This window comes from Callionymus lyra, chromosome 6, assembly GCF_982586985.1.
Source record: "Callionymus lyra chromosome 6, fCalLyr1.hap1.1, whole genome shotgun sequence".
Classification (NCBI taxonomy): Eukaryota; Metazoa; Chordata; class Actinopteri; order Syngnathiformes; family Callionymidae; genus Callionymus; species Callionymus lyra.
The window spans coordinates 1,634,878-1,653,599 of NC_141823.1; the positions used below are offsets into that span (position 1 = coordinate 1,634,878).

General features: G+C 36.0%; 3 protein-coding genes across 4 annotated transcripts in view; 1 reads left to right on the forward strand and 2 right to left on the reverse strand.

Moving 5' to 3' along the window:
• mrps11 (mitochondrial ribosomal protein S11) lies at window positions 1–8,637 on the forward strand. The gene is made up of 6 exons (XM_087793371.1): window positions 1–142; window positions 264–329; window positions 395–493; window positions 5,377–5,506; window positions 8,213–8,278; window positions 8,446–8,637. The coding sequence occupies exons 1-6, from the start codon at window positions 63–65 to the stop codon at window positions 8,551–8,553; spliced, it is 549 nt and encodes a 182-aa protein (XP_087649497.1). The 5' UTR covers window positions 1–62; the 3' UTR covers window positions 8,554–8,637.
• LOC148076163 (uncharacterized) lies at window positions 1,611–2,946 on the reverse strand (the record flags this gene model as incomplete). The annotated part of the gene is made up of 2 exons (XM_087793099.1): window positions 1,611–1,622; window positions 2,302–2,946. Coding segments are annotated over 2 exons (657 nt in total), but the record flags the coding sequence as incomplete, so codon positions are not given.
• pdpr (pyruvate dehydrogenase phosphatase regulatory subunit) overlaps window positions 8,590–18,722 on the reverse strand; it is a 22,627-nt gene continuing 12,494 nt past the window's right edge. For both annotated transcript variants that reach the window (XM_087793368.1, XM_087793369.1), the window contains exons 15-18: window positions 10,377–10,471; window positions 10,186–10,275; window positions 9,935–10,117; window positions 8,590–9,186 (exon numbers count right to left, since the gene is read on the reverse strand). In XM_087793368.1, the coding sequence (XP_087649494.1) occupies window positions 8,809–9,186; window positions 9,935–10,117; window positions 10,186–10,275; window positions 10,377–10,471 (746 nt within the window). In that variant the 3' untranslated portion in view covers window positions 8,590–8,808. The remainder of the gene's footprint in view (window positions 9,187–9,934; window positions 10,118–10,185; window positions 10,276–10,376; window positions 10,472–18,722) is intronic.

Genomic DNA, 18,722 nt, shown 5'->3' on the forward strand with positions numbered 1-18,722 from the left:
CCGTGCGCTGCGCCGCGAGCGTCAATGTCACGTTAGTTGTGACGAAACACAGAAGATTGAAGATGTTCAGATGTTTGCTCCTCAACTCTGCGGGGAACATCTGCAGACAGATGTCGCCGCTCGACACCAGCGCCAGACAGTTGTAAGTATCGATAACCGCGGCGTTTGCTAGTCGATGCTAATGCTAAAGCGTTACCAGTGACGTCATAATGTCGCGCCGAGATGAAACCTTCACGATGACGTCAGGTGTGTTTGTTCCGCAGACAGAGGACGTTGCACAGCAGCTCCACCAGGCGGCAGGAGAGTAAAGAACAGAGCAAGAACTTCAGGTTCGTCGCATTTCAATGAGACTGTCTGATGCTGATGACGTCACTCCTGTGTCTCCCCCACACAGTCACTTCCCTCCGATGCCGGGTCAGGAGAGTCCACTCCGGTGGAGAGGAATGAAGTTCGAGGAGCTGGCGATCGCTCACATCAAAGCCACGTACAACAAGTGAGTGAAACATCGGTTCAGGAGCCTGTGATGTCATCTGTGACTTCATCTGTGATGTCATCTGTGACTTCATCTATGATGTCATCTATGATGTCATCTGTGACTTCATCTATGATGTCATCTGTGACTTCATCTATGATGTCATCTGTGACTTCATCTATGATGTCATCTGTGACTTCATCTATGATGTCATCTGTGACTTCATCTATGATGTCATCTGTGACTTCATCTATGATGTCATCTATGACTTCATCTATGATGTCATCTGTGACTTCATCTGTGACGTCATCTGTGACTTCATCTATGATGTCATCTGTGACGTCATCTATGATGTCATCTGTGACGTCGTCTGTGACTTCATCTATGATGTCATCTATGACTTCATCTATGATGTCATCTGTGACGTCATCTGTGACTTCATCTATGATGTCATCTGTGACTTCATCTATGATGTCATCTATGATGTCATCTGTGACTTCATCTATGATGTCATCTATGATGTCATCTGTGACGTCGTCTGTGACTTCATCTATGATGTCATCTATGACTTCATCTATGATGTCATCTGTGACGTCATCTGTGACTTCATCTATGATGTCATCTATGATGTCATCTGTGACTTCATCTATGATGTCATCTATGATGTCATCTGTGATGTCATCTATGATGTCATCTGTGATGTCATCTATGATGTCATCTGTGATGTCATCTGTGACTTCATCTATGATGTCATCTATGACTTCATCTATGATGTCATCTGTGATGTCATCTGTGACTTCATCTATGATGTCATCTATGATGTCATCTGTGACTTCATCTATGATGTCATCTATGATGTCATCTGTGACTTCATCTATGATGTCATCTGTGATGTCATCTATGATGTCATCTGTGATGTCATCTGTGACTTCATCTATGATGTCATCTATGATGTCATCTGTGATGTCATCTATGATGTCATCTATGACTTCATCTATGATGTCATCTGTGATGTCATCTGTGACTTCATCTATGATGTCATCTATGACGTCATCTGTGACTTCATCTATGATGTCATCTGTGATGTCATCTGTGACTTCATCTGTGACTTCATCTGTGATGTCATCTATGACTTCATCTATGACGTCATCTGTGATGTCATCTGTGATGTCATCTATGACTTCATCTATGATGTCATCTGTGACTTCATCTATGATGTCATCTGTGATGTCATCTATGACTTCATCTATGATGTCATCTGTGATGTCATCTATGACTTCATCTATGTTGTCATCTGTGATGTCATCTATGACTTCATCTGTGATGTCATCTATGATGTCATCTATGACGTCATCTATGATGTCATCTGTGACTTCATCTATGACGTCATCTGTGATGTCATCTGTGACTTCATCTATGATGTCATCTATGATGTCATCTATGATGTCATCTGTGATGTCATCTGTGACTTCATCTATGATGTCATCTGTGACTTCATCTATGATGTCATCTATGATGTCATCTATGATGTCATCTGTGACTTCATCTATGATGTCATCTGTGATGTCATCTGTGACTTCATCTGTGATGTCATCTATGATGTCATCTGTGATTTCATCTGTGACTTCATCTATGACGTCATCTATGATGTCATCTGTGATATCATCTGTGATGTCATCTATGATGTCATCTGTGATATCATCTGTGATGTCATCTGTGATGTCATCTATGACTTCATCTATGATGTCATCTATGACTTCATCTATGATGTCATCTGTGATGTCATCTGTGACTTCATCTATGATGTCATCTATGATGTCATCTGTGACTTCATCTATGATGTCATCTGTGATGTCATCTGTGACTTCATCTATGATGTCATCTATGATGTCATCTGTGATGTCATCTATGATGTCATCTATGATGTCATCTGTGACTTCATCTGTGATGTCATCTGTGACTTCATCTATGATGTCATCTGTGATGTCATCTGTGACTTCATCTATGATGTCATCTATGATGTCATCTATGATGTCATCTATGATGTCATCTATGATGTCATCTGTGACTTCATCTGTGATGTCATCTATGATGTCATCTGTGACTTCATCTGTGATGTCATCTATGATGTCATCTGTGACTTCATCTATGATGTCATCTATGATGTCATCTGTGACTTCATCTATGATGTCATCTATGATGTCATCTGTGACTTCATCTGTGATGTCATCTGTGATGTCATCTGTGATGTCATCTATGATGTCATCTGTGATGTCATCTGTGACTTCATCTATGATGTCATCTATGATGTCATCTGTGACTTCATCTATGATGTCATCTATGATGTCATCTGTGACTTCATCTGTGATGTCATCTGTGATTTCATCTATGACTTCATCTATGATGTCATCTATGACTTCATCTATGATGTCATCTATGATGTCATCTGTGACTTCATCTATGATGTCATCTATGATGTCATCTGTGACTTCATCTATGATGTCATCTATGATGTCATCTGTGACTTCATCTGTGATGTCATCTGTGACTTCATCTATGACGTCATCTGTGACTTCATCTGTGACTTCATCTATGATGTCATCTGTGATGTCATCTGTGATGTCATCTGTGACGTCATCTGTGATGTCATCTGTGATGTCATCTGTGACTTCATCTGTGATGTCATCTGTGACTTCATCTATGACGTCATCTGTGATGTCATCTATGATGTCATCTATGATGTCATCTGTGATGTCATCTGTGACGTCATCTGTGATGTCATCTGTGATGTCATCTGTGACTTCATCTGTGATGTCATCTGTGACTTCATCTATGACGTCATCTGTGATGTCATCTATGATGTCATCTATGATGTCATCTATGATGTCATCTGTGACTTCATCTATGATGTCATCTGTGACTTCATCTATGATGTCATCTGTGACTTCATCTATGATGTCATCTGTGACTTCATCTGTGATGTCATCTGTGACTTCATCTGTGACTTCATCTATGATGTCATCTGTGATGTCATCTGTGATGTCATCTATGACTTCATCTGTGATTTCATCTATGATGTCATCTATGATGTCATCTGTGATGTCATCTGTGACTTCATCTATGATGTCATCTGTGATGTCATCTGTGACTTCATCTATGACGTCATCTATGACTTCATCTGTGACTTCATCTATGACGTCATCTGTGACTTCATCTGTGACTTCATCTATGATGTCATCTGTGATGTCATCTGTGATGTCATCTATGACTTCATCTGTGATTTCATCTATGATGTCATCTATGATGTCATCTGTGATGTCATCTGTGATGTCATCTGTGATGTCATCTGTGATTTCATCTGTGATGTCATCTGTGATGTCATCTATGATGTCATCTATGACTTCATCTATGACTTCATCTATGATGTCATCTGTGATGTCATCTGTGACGTCATCTGTGATTTCATCTGTGATGTCATCTGTGATGTCATCTGTGACTTCATCTGTGATGTCATCTGTGATGTCATCTGTGATGTCATCTGTGATTTCATCTGTGATGTCATCTGTGATGTCATCTGTGACTTCATCTGTGATGTCATCTGTGATGTCATCTGTGATGTCATCTGTGATTTCATCTGTGATGTCATCTGTGATGTCATCTGTGATGTCATCTGTGATTTCATCTGTGATGTCATCTGTGATGTCATCTATGATGTCATCTATGACGTCATCTGTGATGTCATCTGTGATGTCATCTGTGATGTCATCTGTGATTTCATCTGTGATGTCATCTGTGATGTCATCTGTGATGTCATCTATGATGTCATCTGTGACTTCATCTATGATGTCATCTATGACGTCATCTATGACTTCATCTGTGATGTCATCTGTGATGTCATCTGTGATGTCATCTGTGATGTCATCTGTGATGTCATCTGTGATGTCATCTGTGATGTCATCTGTGACTTCATCTATGATGTCATCTGTGATGTCATCTATGATGTCATCTGTGATGTCATCTGTGATGTCATCTGTGATGTCATCTGTGATGTCATCTGTGATGTCATCTGTGATGTCATCTGTGATTTCATCTGTGATGTCATCTGTGATGTCATCTGTGACTTCATCTGTGATGTCATCTGTGATGTCATCTGTGATGTCATCTGTGATTTCATCTGTGATGTCATCTGTGATGTCATCTGTGATGTCATCTGTGATGTCATCTGTGATTTCATCTGTGATGTCATCTGTGATGTCATCTGTGACGTCATCTATGACTTCATCTGTGATGTCATCTGTGATGTCATCTGTGATGTCATCTGTGATTTCATCTGTGATGTCATCTGTGATGTCATCTGTGATGTCATCTATGACGTCATCTATGACTTCATCTGTGATGTCATCTGTGATGTCATCTATGACGTCATCTATGACTTCATCTGTGATGTCATCTGTGATGTCATCTATGACGTCATCTATGACTTCATCTGTGATGTCATCTGTGATGTCATCTGTGATGTCATCTGTGATTTCATCTGTGATGTCATCTGTGATGTCATCTGTGATGTCATCTATGATGTCATCTGTGACTTCATCTGTGATGTCATCTGTGATGTCATCTGTGATGTCATCTGTGATGTCATCTGTGATTTCATCTGTGATGTCATCTGTGATGTCATCTGTGATGTCATCTATGATGTCATCTATGACGTCATCTATGACTTCATCTGTGATGTCATCTGTGATGTCATCTGTGATGTCATCTGTGATGTCATCTGTGACTTCATCTATGATGTCATCTGTGATGTCATCTATGATGTCATCTGTGATGTCATCTGTGATGTCATCTGTGATTTCATCTGTGATGTCATCTGTGATGTCATCTGTGATGTCATCTCCCCGCAGCACACAAATCATGGTGACGGACAGTTCTGGACAGGCGCTGATCCGGACGTCGTGCGGATCTGAAGGTTTCAAGAACTCCAAGAAGTCGACGCCGGTCGCCGCTCAGACCGCAGGACTGTCCGCGGGCAAGGTTTGTACTGGTGACCCGTGTCAGGGTCAAACACACATGAACATGCGTCTGAAGAGAAACGAAAATAATAGTTTTTAAATAGTCGTTACGTTCTCCAGTGAGATGACTGAGGACGAGAGGATACAGTGAGTCCAGCAGCTTTTAAAGCTGATGTTTGGACATATTTTGTTTGAAAACAAATGAAAGCAGTTACTAGTGTTACTATACTATCACAACACCAGAGTCAAGTACTGGACAATACTACACATATATACTTGTTACTACACTATCACAACACCAGAGTCAAGTACTGGACAATACTACACATATATCCTTGTTACTATACTATCACAACACCAGAGTCAAGTACTGGACAATACTACACATATATACTTGTTACTATACTATCACAACACCAGAGTCAAGTACTGGACAATACTACAAATATATACTTGTTACTACACTATCACAACACCAGAGTCAAGTACTGAACAATACTACACATATATACTTGTTACTAAACTATGACAACACCAGAGTCAAGTACTGGACAATACTACACATATATACTTGTTACTAAACTATGACAACACCAGAGTCAAGTACTGGACAATACTACATATGTATACTTGTTACTAAACTATCACAACACCAGAGTCAAGTACTGGACAATACTACATATGTATACTTGTTACTACACTATCACAACACCAGAGTCAAGTACTGGACAATACTACACATATATCCTTGTTACTATACTATCACAACACCAGAGTCAAGTACTGGACAATACTACACATATATACTTGTTACTATACTATCACAACACCAGAGTCAAGTACTGGACAATACTACAAATATATACTTGTTACTACACTATCACAACACCAGAGTCAAGTACTGGACAATACTACACATATATACTTGTTACTAAACTATGACAACACCAGAGTCAAGTACTGGACAATACTACACATATATACTTGTTACTAAACTATGACAACACCAGAGTCAAGTACTGGACAATACTACATATGTATACTTGTTACTAAACTATCACAACACCAGAGTCAAGTACTGGACAATACTACATATGTATACTTGTTACTAAACTATGACAACACCAGAGTCAAGTACTGGACAATACTACACATATATACTTGTTACTAAACTATGACAACACCAGAGTCAAGTACTGGACAATACTACATATGTATACTTGTTACTACACGATCACAACACCAGAGTCAAGTACTGGATAATACTACACATATATATACTTGTTACTACACTATCACAACACCAGAGTCAAGTACTGGACAATACTACACATATATACTTGTTACTACACTATCACAACACCAGAGTCAAGTACTGGACAATACTACACATATATACTTGTTACTACACTATCACAACACCAGAGTCAAGTACTGGACAATACTACACATATATACTTGTTACTACACTATCACAACACCAGAGTCAAGTACTGGACAATACTACACATATATATACTTGTTACTACACTATCACAACACCAGAGTCAAGTACTGGACAATACTACACACATATACTTGTTACTACACTATCACAACACCAGAGTCAAGTACTGGACAATACTACACATATATACTTGTTACTACACTATCACAACACCAGAGTCAAGTACTGGACAATACTACACATATATACTTGTTACTACACTATCACAACACCAGAGTCAAGTACTGGACAATACTACACATATATACTTGTTACTACACTATCACAACACCAGAGTCAAGTACTGGACAATACTACACATATATACTTGTTACTACACTATCACAACACCAGAGTCAAGTACTGGACAATACTACACATATATACTTGTTACTACACTATCACAACACCAGAGTCAAGTACTGGACAATACTACACATATATACTTGTTACTACACTATCACAACACCAGAGTCAAGTACTGGACAATACTACACATATATACTTGTTACTACACTATCACAACACCAGAGTCAAGTACTGGACAATACTACACATATATATTTGTTACTACACTATCACAACACCAGAGTCAATTACTGGACAATACTACACATATATACTTGTTACTACACTATCACAACACCAGAGTCAAGTACTGGACAATACTACACATATATACTTGTTACTACACTATCACAACACCAGAGTCAAGTACTGGACAATACTACACATATATACTTGTTACTACACTATCACAACACCAGAGTCAAGTACTGGACAATACTACACATATATACTTGTTACTACACTATCACAACACCAGAGTCAAGTACTGGACAATACTACACATATATACTTGTTACTACACTATCAGAACACCAGAGTCAAGTACTGGACAATACTACACATATATACTTGTTACTACACTATCACAACACCAGAGTCAAGTACTGGACAATACTACACATATATACTTGTTACTACACTATCACAACACCAGAGTCAAGTACTGGACAATACTACACATATATACGTGTTACTACACTATCACAACACCAGAGTCAAGTACTGGACAATACTACACATATATACTTGTTACTACACTATCACAACACCAGAGTCAAGTACTGGACAATACTACACATATATATACTTGTTACTACACTATCACAACAATACTACTAATATATCCTTTTAATCGTCTCTGATTAAAATGTTTCGTCTCTTGATTGTCGTCAGAAAGCGTCCAAGAAGGGAGTGGAGTTCGTGCGTGTTGTGGTCAAAGGTCTCGGTCCTGGTCGTCAGGTGAGTTAAAAGTGTTTGTTTATTCAATCCTTTGTTTGTTCATTTTTACACTTTAATAATTAAACTTTAAGGTTTTTACATAAAGAAAAGTTTCTGATGGTATTTGTGTAACGACAATAATAATGTGATATTTTTAACTCTCCTGTCACTCAACCTCTGACCCTCAGCCGGCCATCAAGGGGCTGCTCATGGGAGGTCTGGAGGTCGTGTCCATCACAGACAACACTCCGGTGCCGCACAACGGCTGTCGGCCCAGGAAGGCCCGTCGGCTGTGAAGGTGGCGTGACAGGTGTCAATCAAACGAGAACACGTTTAGTTACTGGATGTATTTGAATAAAGTTGTGAGACAAACGTTGAAAGTTTCTTTCATTCAAACGGTGCAAACGAGCAGTTTTAAATAAAGCTTCGACGGAGTGACTCAGTTCTTCTCCGAAGGTCGTCGGGTCGATTCCCTCCCGCTGAAGAAGGCACTTGTATTGCACGGTTGAACGGTTCCTCCGCTCTCCTCGGGGGGGCGCTGCAGGAGTGCATCATGGGAGCTCGCGCTTGTGCTGCGCGAACAGCGAGCTGAAGGGGTAGAGTTTGGCCCGGGCCTGGTACCTCTGACCCGCGATGTCCACCTCGTAGTCGCCGCGGTTGATGAAGTCGGGCGTGAAGGGCGTGGGCAGACCCTCGGGGCCCGGCGGCGGCGACACGAAGCCCAGGCACACGTGGCGGTCCAGGGTGTAGCTGAAGGCGCTGCTGGTGGTGGCGCCGGCGAGCTGACCGTTCCTGTAGATGGGCTCGCCCCACCAGGGCCACAGGTCCAGCTCCGTGTCGTGGTCCTCCAGAACCAGCATCACGAACCTGCGGAACACGCCGTCCTGTCGCTGCTGCAGCAGCGCCTCGCGGCCCACGAACCCACGACCCTGCAGAGAGCACACGAGTACTAGTACTACGAGTACTGCAGCACGTCTTAGTACTGCAGCACGTCTGAGTACTGCAGCACGTCTTAGTACTGCAGCACATGTCTGAGTACTAGCAGCAGCAGTGTTTGTAGTACAAGTACTAGCTACAAGTGTTTGTAATACAAGAACTAGCTTCAAGTGTTTGTAGTACAAGTACTAGCCAAAGTGTTTATAATACAAATACTAACTACAAGTGTTTGTAATACAAGTACTAGCTTCAAGTGTTTGCAGTACAAGTACTAGCTACAAGTGTTTGCAGTACAAGTACTAGCTTCATGTGTTTGTAGTAAAAGTACTTGCTAAAAGTGTTTATAATACAAATACTAACTACAAGTGTTTGTAATACAAGTACTAGCTTCAAGTGTTTGTAGTACAAGTACAAGCTACAAGTGTTTGAAATACAAGTACTAGCTTCAAGTGTTTGTAGTACAAGTACTAGCTAAAAGTGTTTATAATACAAATACTAACTACACGTGTTTGTAATACAAGTAATAGCTTCAAGTGTTTGTAGTACAAGTACAAGCTACAAGTGTTTGCAGTACAAGTACTAGCTTCAAGTGTTTGTAGTACAAGTACTAGCTTCAAGTGTTTGCAGTACAAGTACTAGCTTCAAGTGTTTGAAGTACAAGTACTAGCTTCATGTGTTTGCAGTACAAGTACTAGCTTCAAGTGTTTGTAGTACAAGTACTAGCTTCAAGTGTAGACTGACCGTGTCCAGCTTGACCCTGAACTCGCGGCCACACTCCAGGGGTGTTGTGAAGGCGTCCAGGTCTTGACCCCAGAAGGCGAAGAACTTCTCGATGCGGAGGCTGCGGAGAGCGTAGTATCCTGCGTTCCTGATGCCGTACTTCTGACCCACAGACATGACCTCGTTGTAGACATGCAGGGCGTACTGTAGGGGGCGACAGAGGTCAGAGGTCAGAGAAGCTGCCGCCCACAGGAAGAAGAAGAAGAACCGACCTCGATGGGGATGTAGAGCATGAAGCCCGGTTCACCCGTGTGAGTCATACTCATGACTCGGATCCCGTTAGCGTAGCCCACGCTCATCTCCTGCACACACACACACACACACACACACACACACACACACACACACACAGGAGAGTCAACCCATGAGTCACCAGGACGTGACTCTCCATCACGAGTCTTACTTTACAGAACATGGAGGGGAAGTGATCCGGAGTCATTGACACGTAAGAGAGTTCAGCCAACACGTCCATGGCTCGAGGACCAATCAGATTCAAGGCTGAAGACAGAAGCAAGTATTAGTGAAGTACTATGAAAGAAACATCAGACTCATGTATTAATGAAGTACTATGAAAGAAACATCAGACTCATTATTAATGAAGTACTATGAAAGAAACATCAGACTCATTATTAATGAAGTACTATGAAAGTAACATCAGACTCATGTATTAGTGAAGTACTATGAAAGAAACATCAGACTCATCATTAATGAAGTACTATGAAAGTAACATCAGACTCATGTATTAATGAAGTACTATGAAAGAAACATCAGACTCATTATTAGTGAAGTACTATGAAAGTAACATCAGACTCATGTATTAGTGAAGTACTATGAAAGTAACATCAGACTCATGTATTAATGAAGTACTATGAAAGTAACATCAGACTCATGTATTAGTGAAGTACTATGAAAGTAACATCAGACTCATGTATTAATGAAGTACTATGAAAGTAACATCAGACTCATGTATTAATGAAGTACTATGAAAGTAACATCAGACTCATGTATTAGTGAAGTACTATGAAAGTAACATCAGACTCATGTATTAGTGAAGTACTATGAAAGTAACATCAGACTCATGTTTTAGTGAAGTACTATGAAAGTAACATCAGACTCATGTATTAGTGAAGTACTATGAAAGTAACATCAGACTCATGTATTAATGAAGTACTATGAAAGTAACATCAGACTCATGTATTAATGAAGTACTATGAAAGTAACATCAGACTCATGTATTAGTGAAGTACTATGAAAGTAACATCAGACTCATGTATTAGTGAAGTACTATGAAAGTAACATCAGACTCATGTTTTAGTGAAGTACTATGAAAGTAACATCAGACTCATGTATTAGTGAAGTACTATGAAAGTAACATCAGACTCATGTATTAATGAAGTACTATGAAAGTAACATCAGACTCATGTATTAGTGAAGTACTATGAAAGTAACATCAGACTCATGTATTAATGAAGTACTATGAAAGTAACATCAGACTCATGTATTAGTGAAGTACTATGAAAGTAACATCAGACTCATTATTAGTGAAGTACTATGAAAGAAACATCAGACTCATTATTAATGAAGTACTATGAAAGAAACATCAGACTCATGTATTAGTGAAGTACTATGAAAGAAACATCAGACTCATGTATTAGTGAAGTACTATGAAAGAAACATCAGACTCATTATTAATGAAGTAATATGAAAGAAACATCAGACTCATGTATTAGTGAAGTACTATGAAAGTAACATCAGACTCATGTATTAGTGAAGTACTATGAAAGTAACATCAGACTCATGTATTAATGAAGTACTATGAAAGTAACATCAGACTCATGTATTAGTGAAGTACTATGAAAGTAACATCAGACTCATGTATTAGTGAAGTACTATGAAAGTAACATCAGACTCATGTTTTAGTGAAGTACTATGAAAGTAACATCAGACTCATGTATTAGTGAAGTACTATGAAAGTAACATCAGACTCATGTATTAATGAAGTACTATGAAAGTAACATCAGACTCATGTATTAGTGAAGTACTATGAAAGTAACATCAGACTCATGTATTAATGAAGTACTATGAAAGTAACATCAGACTCATGTATTAGTGAAGTACTATGAAAGTAACATCAGAATCATGTATTAATGAAGTACTATGAAAGTAACATCAGACTCATTATTAATGAAGTACTATGAAAGTAACATCAGACTCATTATTAATGAAGTACTATGAAAGTAACACCAGACTCATTATTAATGAAGTACTATGAAAATAACATCAGACTCATGTATTAATGAAGTACTATGAAAGTAAAATCAGACTCATTATTAATGAAGTACTACGAAAGTAACATCAGACTCATTATTAATGAAGTACTATTAAAATAACCTCAGACTCATGTATTAATGAAGTACTATGAAAGTAACATCACACTCATGTATTAATGAAGTACTATGAAAGTAACATCAGACTCATGTATTAATGAAGTACTATGAAAGTAACATCAGACTCATGTATTAATGAAGTACTATGAAAGTAACATCAGACTCATGTATTAATGAAGTACTATGAAAGTAACATCAGACTCATGTATTAATGAAGTACTATGAAAGTAACATCAGACTCATGTATTAATGAAGTACTATGAAAGTAACATCAGACTCATGTATTAATGAAGTACTATGAAAGTAACATCATACTCATGTATTAATGAAGTACTATGAAAGTAACATCAGACTCATGTATTAATGAAGAACTATGAAAGTAACATCAGACTCATGTATTAATGAAGTACTATGAAAGTAACATCAGACTCATGTATTAATGAAGTACTATGAAAGTAACATCAGTCTCATTATTAATGAAGTACTATGAAAGTAACATCAGACTCATGTATTAATGAAGTACTATGAAAGTAACATCAGACTTATTATTAATGAAGTACTATGAAAGTAACATCAGACTCATGTATTAATGAAGTACTATGAAAGTAACACCAGACTCATTATTAATGAAGTACTATGAAAGTAACATCAGACTCATTATTAATGAAGTACTATGAAAGTAACATCAGACTCATTATTAATGAAGTACTATGAAAGTAACATCAGACTCATGTATTAGTGAAGTACTATGAAAGTAACATCAGACTCATGTATTAATGAAGTACTATGAAAGTAACATCAGACTCATGTATTAGTGAAGTACTATGAAAGTAACATCAGACTCATGTATTAATGAAGTACTATGAAAGTAACATCAGACTCATGTTGTAGTGAATTACTATGAAAGTAACATCAGACTCATGTATTAATGAAGTACTATGAAAGTAACATCAGACTCATGTATTAGTGAAGTACTATGAAAGTAACATCAGACTCATGTATTAGTGAAGTACTATGAAAGAAACATCAGACTCATTATTAATGAAGTACTATGAAAGAAACATCAGACTCATGTATTAGTGAAGTACTATGAAAGTAACATCAGACTCATGTATTAGTGAAGTACTATGAAAGTAACGTCAGACTCATGTATTAGTGAAGTACTATGAAAGTAACATCAGACTCATGTATTAGTGAAGTACTATGAAAGTAACATCAGACTCATGTATTAGTGAAGTACTATGAAAGAAACATCAGACTCATTATTAATGAAGTACTATGAAAGAAACATCAGACTCATGTATTAGTGAAGTACTATGAAAGTAACATCAGACTCATGTATTAATTAAGTACTATGAAAGAAACATCAGACTCATTATTAATGAAGTACTATGAAAGAAACATCAGACTCATGTATTAGTGAAGTACTATGAAAGTAACATCAGACTCATGTATTAGTGAAGTACTATGAAAGTAACATCAGACTCATGTATTAGTGAAGTACTATGAAAGTAACATCAGACTCATGTATTAGTGAAGTACTATGAAAGTAACATCAGACTCATGTATTAGTGAAGTACTATGAAAGTAACATCAGACTCATGTATTAATGAAGTACTATGAAAGTAACATCAGACTCATGTATTAATGAAGTACTATGAAAGTAACATCAGACTCATGTATTAGTGAAGTACTATGAAAGTAACATCAGACTCATGTTTTAGTGAAGTACTATGAAAGTAACACCAGACTCATGTATTAGTGAAGTACTATGAAAGTAACATCAGACTCATGTATTAATGAAGTACTATGAAAGTAACATCAGACTCATGTATTAGTGAAGTACTATGAAAGTAACATCAGACTCATGTATTAATGAAGTACTATGAAAGTAACATCAGACTCATGTATTAGTGAAGTACTATGAAAGTAACATCAGACTCATGTATTAATGAAGTACTATGAAAGTAACATCAGACTCATGTATTAATGAAGTACTATGAAAGAAACATCAGACTCATGTATTAATGAAGTACTATGAAAGAAACATCCGACTCATGTATTAGTGAAGTACTATGAAAGTAACATCAGACTCATGTATTAGTGAAGTACTATGAAAGTAACATCAGACTCATGTATTAGTGAAGTACTATGAAAGTAACATCAGACTCATGTATTTATGAAGTACTATGAAAGTAACATCAGACTCATGTTTTAGTGAAGTACTATGAAAGTAACATCAGACTCATGTATTAATGAAGTACTATGAAAGTAACATCAGACTCATGTATTAATGAAGTACTATGAAAGTAACATCAGACTCATGTATTAATGAAGTAATATGAAAGTAACATCAGACTCATTATTAATGAAGTACTATGAAAGTAACATCAGACTCATGTATTAATGAAGTACTATGAAAGAAACATCAGACTCATTATAAATGAAGTACTATGAAAGAAACATCAGACTCATGTATTAGTGAAGTACTATGAAAGTAACATCAGACTCATGTATTAGTGAAGTACTATGAAAGAAACATCAGACTCATTATTAATGAAGTACTATGAAAGAAACATCAGACTCATGTATTAGTGAAGTACTATGAAAGTAACATCAGACTCAAGTATTAATGAAGTACTATGAAAGAAACATCAGACTCATTATTAATGAAGTACTATGAAAGAAACATCAGACTCATGTATTAGTGAAGTACTATGAAAGTAACATCAGACTCATGTATTAGTGAAGTACTATGAAAGTAACATCAGACTCATGTATTAGTGAAGTACTATGAAAGTAACATCAGACTCATGTATTAGTGAAGTACTATGAAAGTAACATCAGACTCATGTATTAGTGAAGTACTATGAAAGTAACATCAGACTCATGTATTAATGAAGTACTATGAAAGTAACATCAGACTCATGTATTAATGAAGTACTATGAAAGTAACATCAGACTCATGTATTAGTGAAGTACTATGAAAGTAACATCAGACTCATGTTTTAGTGAAGTACTATGAAAGTAACACCAGACTCATGTATTAGTAAAGTACTATGAAAGTAACATCAGACTCATGTATTAATGAAGTACTATGAAAGTAACATCAGACTCATGTATTAGTGAAGTACTATGAAAGTAACATCAGACTCATGTATTAATGAAGTACTATGAAAGTAACATCAGACTCATGTTTTAGTGAAGTACTATGAAAGTAACATCAGACTCATGTATTAATGAAGTACTATGAAAGTAACATCAGACTCATTTATTAATGAAGTACTATGAAAGTAACATCAGACTCATGTATTAATGAAGTAATATGAAAGTAACATCAGACTCATTATTAATGAAGTACTATGAAAGTAACATCAGACTCATGTATTAATGAAGTACTATGAAAGAAACATCAGACTCATGTATTAGTGAAGTACTATGAAAGTAACATCAGACTCATGTATTAGTGAAGTACTATGAAAGTAACATCAGACTCATGTATTAGTGAAGTACTATGAAAGAAACATCAGACTCATGTATTAGTGAAGTACTATGAAAGTAACATCAGACTCATGTATTAATGAAGAACTATGAAAGTAACATCAGACTCATGTATTAATGAAGTACTATGAAAGTAACATCAGACTCATGTATTAGTGAAGTACTATGAAAGAAACATCAGACTCATGTTTTAGTGAATTACTATGAAAGAAACATCAGACTCATGTATTAGTGAAGTACTATGAAAGTAACATCAGACTCATGTATTAATGAAGTACTACGAAAGTAACATCAGACTCATGTATTAATGAAGTACTATGAAAGTAACATCAGACTCATGTATTAATGAAGTAGTATGAAAGTAACATCAGACTCATGTATTAATGAAGTACTATGAAAGTAACATCAGACTCATGTATTAATGAAGTACTATGAAAGTAACATCAGACTCATGTATTAATGAAGTCCTATGAAAGTAACATCAGACTCATGTATTAATGAAGTCCTATGAAAGTAACATCAGACTCATGTTTTAATGAAGTACTATGAAAGTAACATCAGACTCATGTATTAATGAAGTACTATGAAAGTAACATCAGACTCATGTATTAATGAAGTACTATGAAAGTAACATCAGTCTCATGTATTAATGAAGTACTATGAAAGTAACATCAGACTTATTATTAATGAAGTACTATGAAAGTAACATCAGACTTATTATTAATGAAGTACTATGAAAGTAACATCAGACTCATGTATTAATGAAGTACTATGAAGGTAACATCAGACTCATGTATTAATGAAGTACTATGAAAGTAACATCAGACTCATTATTAATGAAGTACTATGAAAGTAACATCAGACTCATGTATTAATAAAGTACTATGAAAGTAACATCAGACTCATGTATTAATGAAGTACTATGAAAGTAACATCAGACTCATTATTAATGAAGTACTATGAAAGTAACATCAGACTCATGTATTAATGAAGTACTATGAAAGTAACATCAGACTCATGTATTAATGAAGTACTATGAAAGTAACATCAGACTCATGTATTAATGAAGTACTATGAAAGTAACATCAGACTCATTATTAATGAAGTACTATGAAAGTAACATCAGACTCATTATTAATGAAGTACTATGAAAGTAACATCAGACTCATGTATTAATGAAGTACTATGAAAGTAACATCAGACTCATGTATTAATGAAGTACTATGAAAGTAACATCAGACTCATGTATTAATGAAGTACTATGAAAGTAACATCAGACTCATGTATTAATGAAGTACTATGAAAGTAACATCAGACTCATTATTAATGAAGTACTATGAAAGTAACATCAGACTCATTATTAATGAAGTACTATGAAAGTAACATCAGACTCATGTATTAATGAAGTACTATGAAAGTAACATCAGACTCATTATTAATGAAGTACTATGAAAGTAACATCAGACTCATGTATTAATGAAGTACTATGAAAGAAACATCAGACTCATGTATTAGTGAAGTACTATGAAAGTAACATCAGACTCATGTATTAGTGAAGTACTATGAAAGTAACATCAGACTCATGTATTAGTGAAGTACTATGAAAGAAACATCAGACTCATGTGTTAGTGAAGTACTATGAAAGTAACATCAGACTCATGTATTAATGAAGTACTATGAAAGTAACATCAGACTCATTATTAATGAAGTACTACGAAAGTAACATCAGACTCATTATTAATGAAGTACTACGAAAATAACATCAGACTCATGTATTAATGAAGTACTATGAAAGTAACATCAGACTCATTATTAATGAAGTACTATGAAAGTAACATCAGACTCATTATTAATGAAGTACTATGAAATTAACATCAGACTCATGTATTAATGAAGTAATATGAAAGTAACATCAGACTCAGTATTAATGAAGTACTATGAAAGTAACATCAGACTCATGTATTAATGAAGTACTATGAAAGAAACATCAGACTCATGTATTAGTGAAGTACTATGAAAGTAACATCAGACTCATGTATTAGTGAAGTACTATGAAAGTAACATCAGACTCATGTATTAGTGAAGTACTATGAAAGTAACATCAGACTCATGTATTAGTGAAGTACTATGAAAGTAACATCAGACTCATGTATTAATGAAGTACTATGAAAGTAACATCAGACTCATTATTAATGAAGTACTACGAAAGTAACATCAGACTCATTATTAATGAAGTACTACGAAAATAACATCAGACTCATGTATTAATGAAGTACTATGAAAGTAACATCACACTCATGTATTAATGAAGTACTATGAAAGTAACATCAGACTCATGTATTAATGAAGTACTATGAAAGTAACATCAGACTCATGTATTAATGAAGTACTATGAAAGTAACATCAGACTCATGTATTAATGAAGTACTATGAAAGTAACATCAGACTCATGTATTAATGAAGTACTATGAAAGTAACATCAGACTCATGTATTAATGAAGTGCTATGAAAGTAACATCAGACTCATGTATTAATGAAGTACTATGAAAGTAACATCAGACTCATGTTTTAATGAAGTACTATGAAAGTAACATCAGACTCATGTATTAATGAAGTACTATGAAAGTAACATCAGACTCATGTATTAATGAAGTACTATGAAAGTAACATCAGTCTCATGTATTAATGAAGTACTATGAAAGTAACATCAGACTTATTATTAATGAAGTACTATGAAAGTAACATCAGACTCATGTATTAATGAAGTACTATGAAGGTAACATCAGACTCATGTATTAATGAAGTACTATGAAAGTAACATCAGACTCATTATTAATGAAGTACTATGAAAGTAACATCAG

Coding starts and splice junctions, on each gene's coding strand:
- mrps11 (XM_087793371.1), top strand. CDS start 63: ATGTTCAGATGTTTGCTCCTCAACTCTGCGGGGAACATCTGCAGACAG. Junction 143..263: donor GACACCAGCGCCAGACAGTT/GTAAGTATCGAT, acceptor TTTGTTCCGCAG/ACAGAGGACGTTGCACAGCA. Junction 5,507..8,212: donor CAGGACTGTCCGCGGGCAAG/GTTTGTACTGGT, acceptor GATTGTCGTCAG/AAAGCGTCCAAGAAGGGAGT.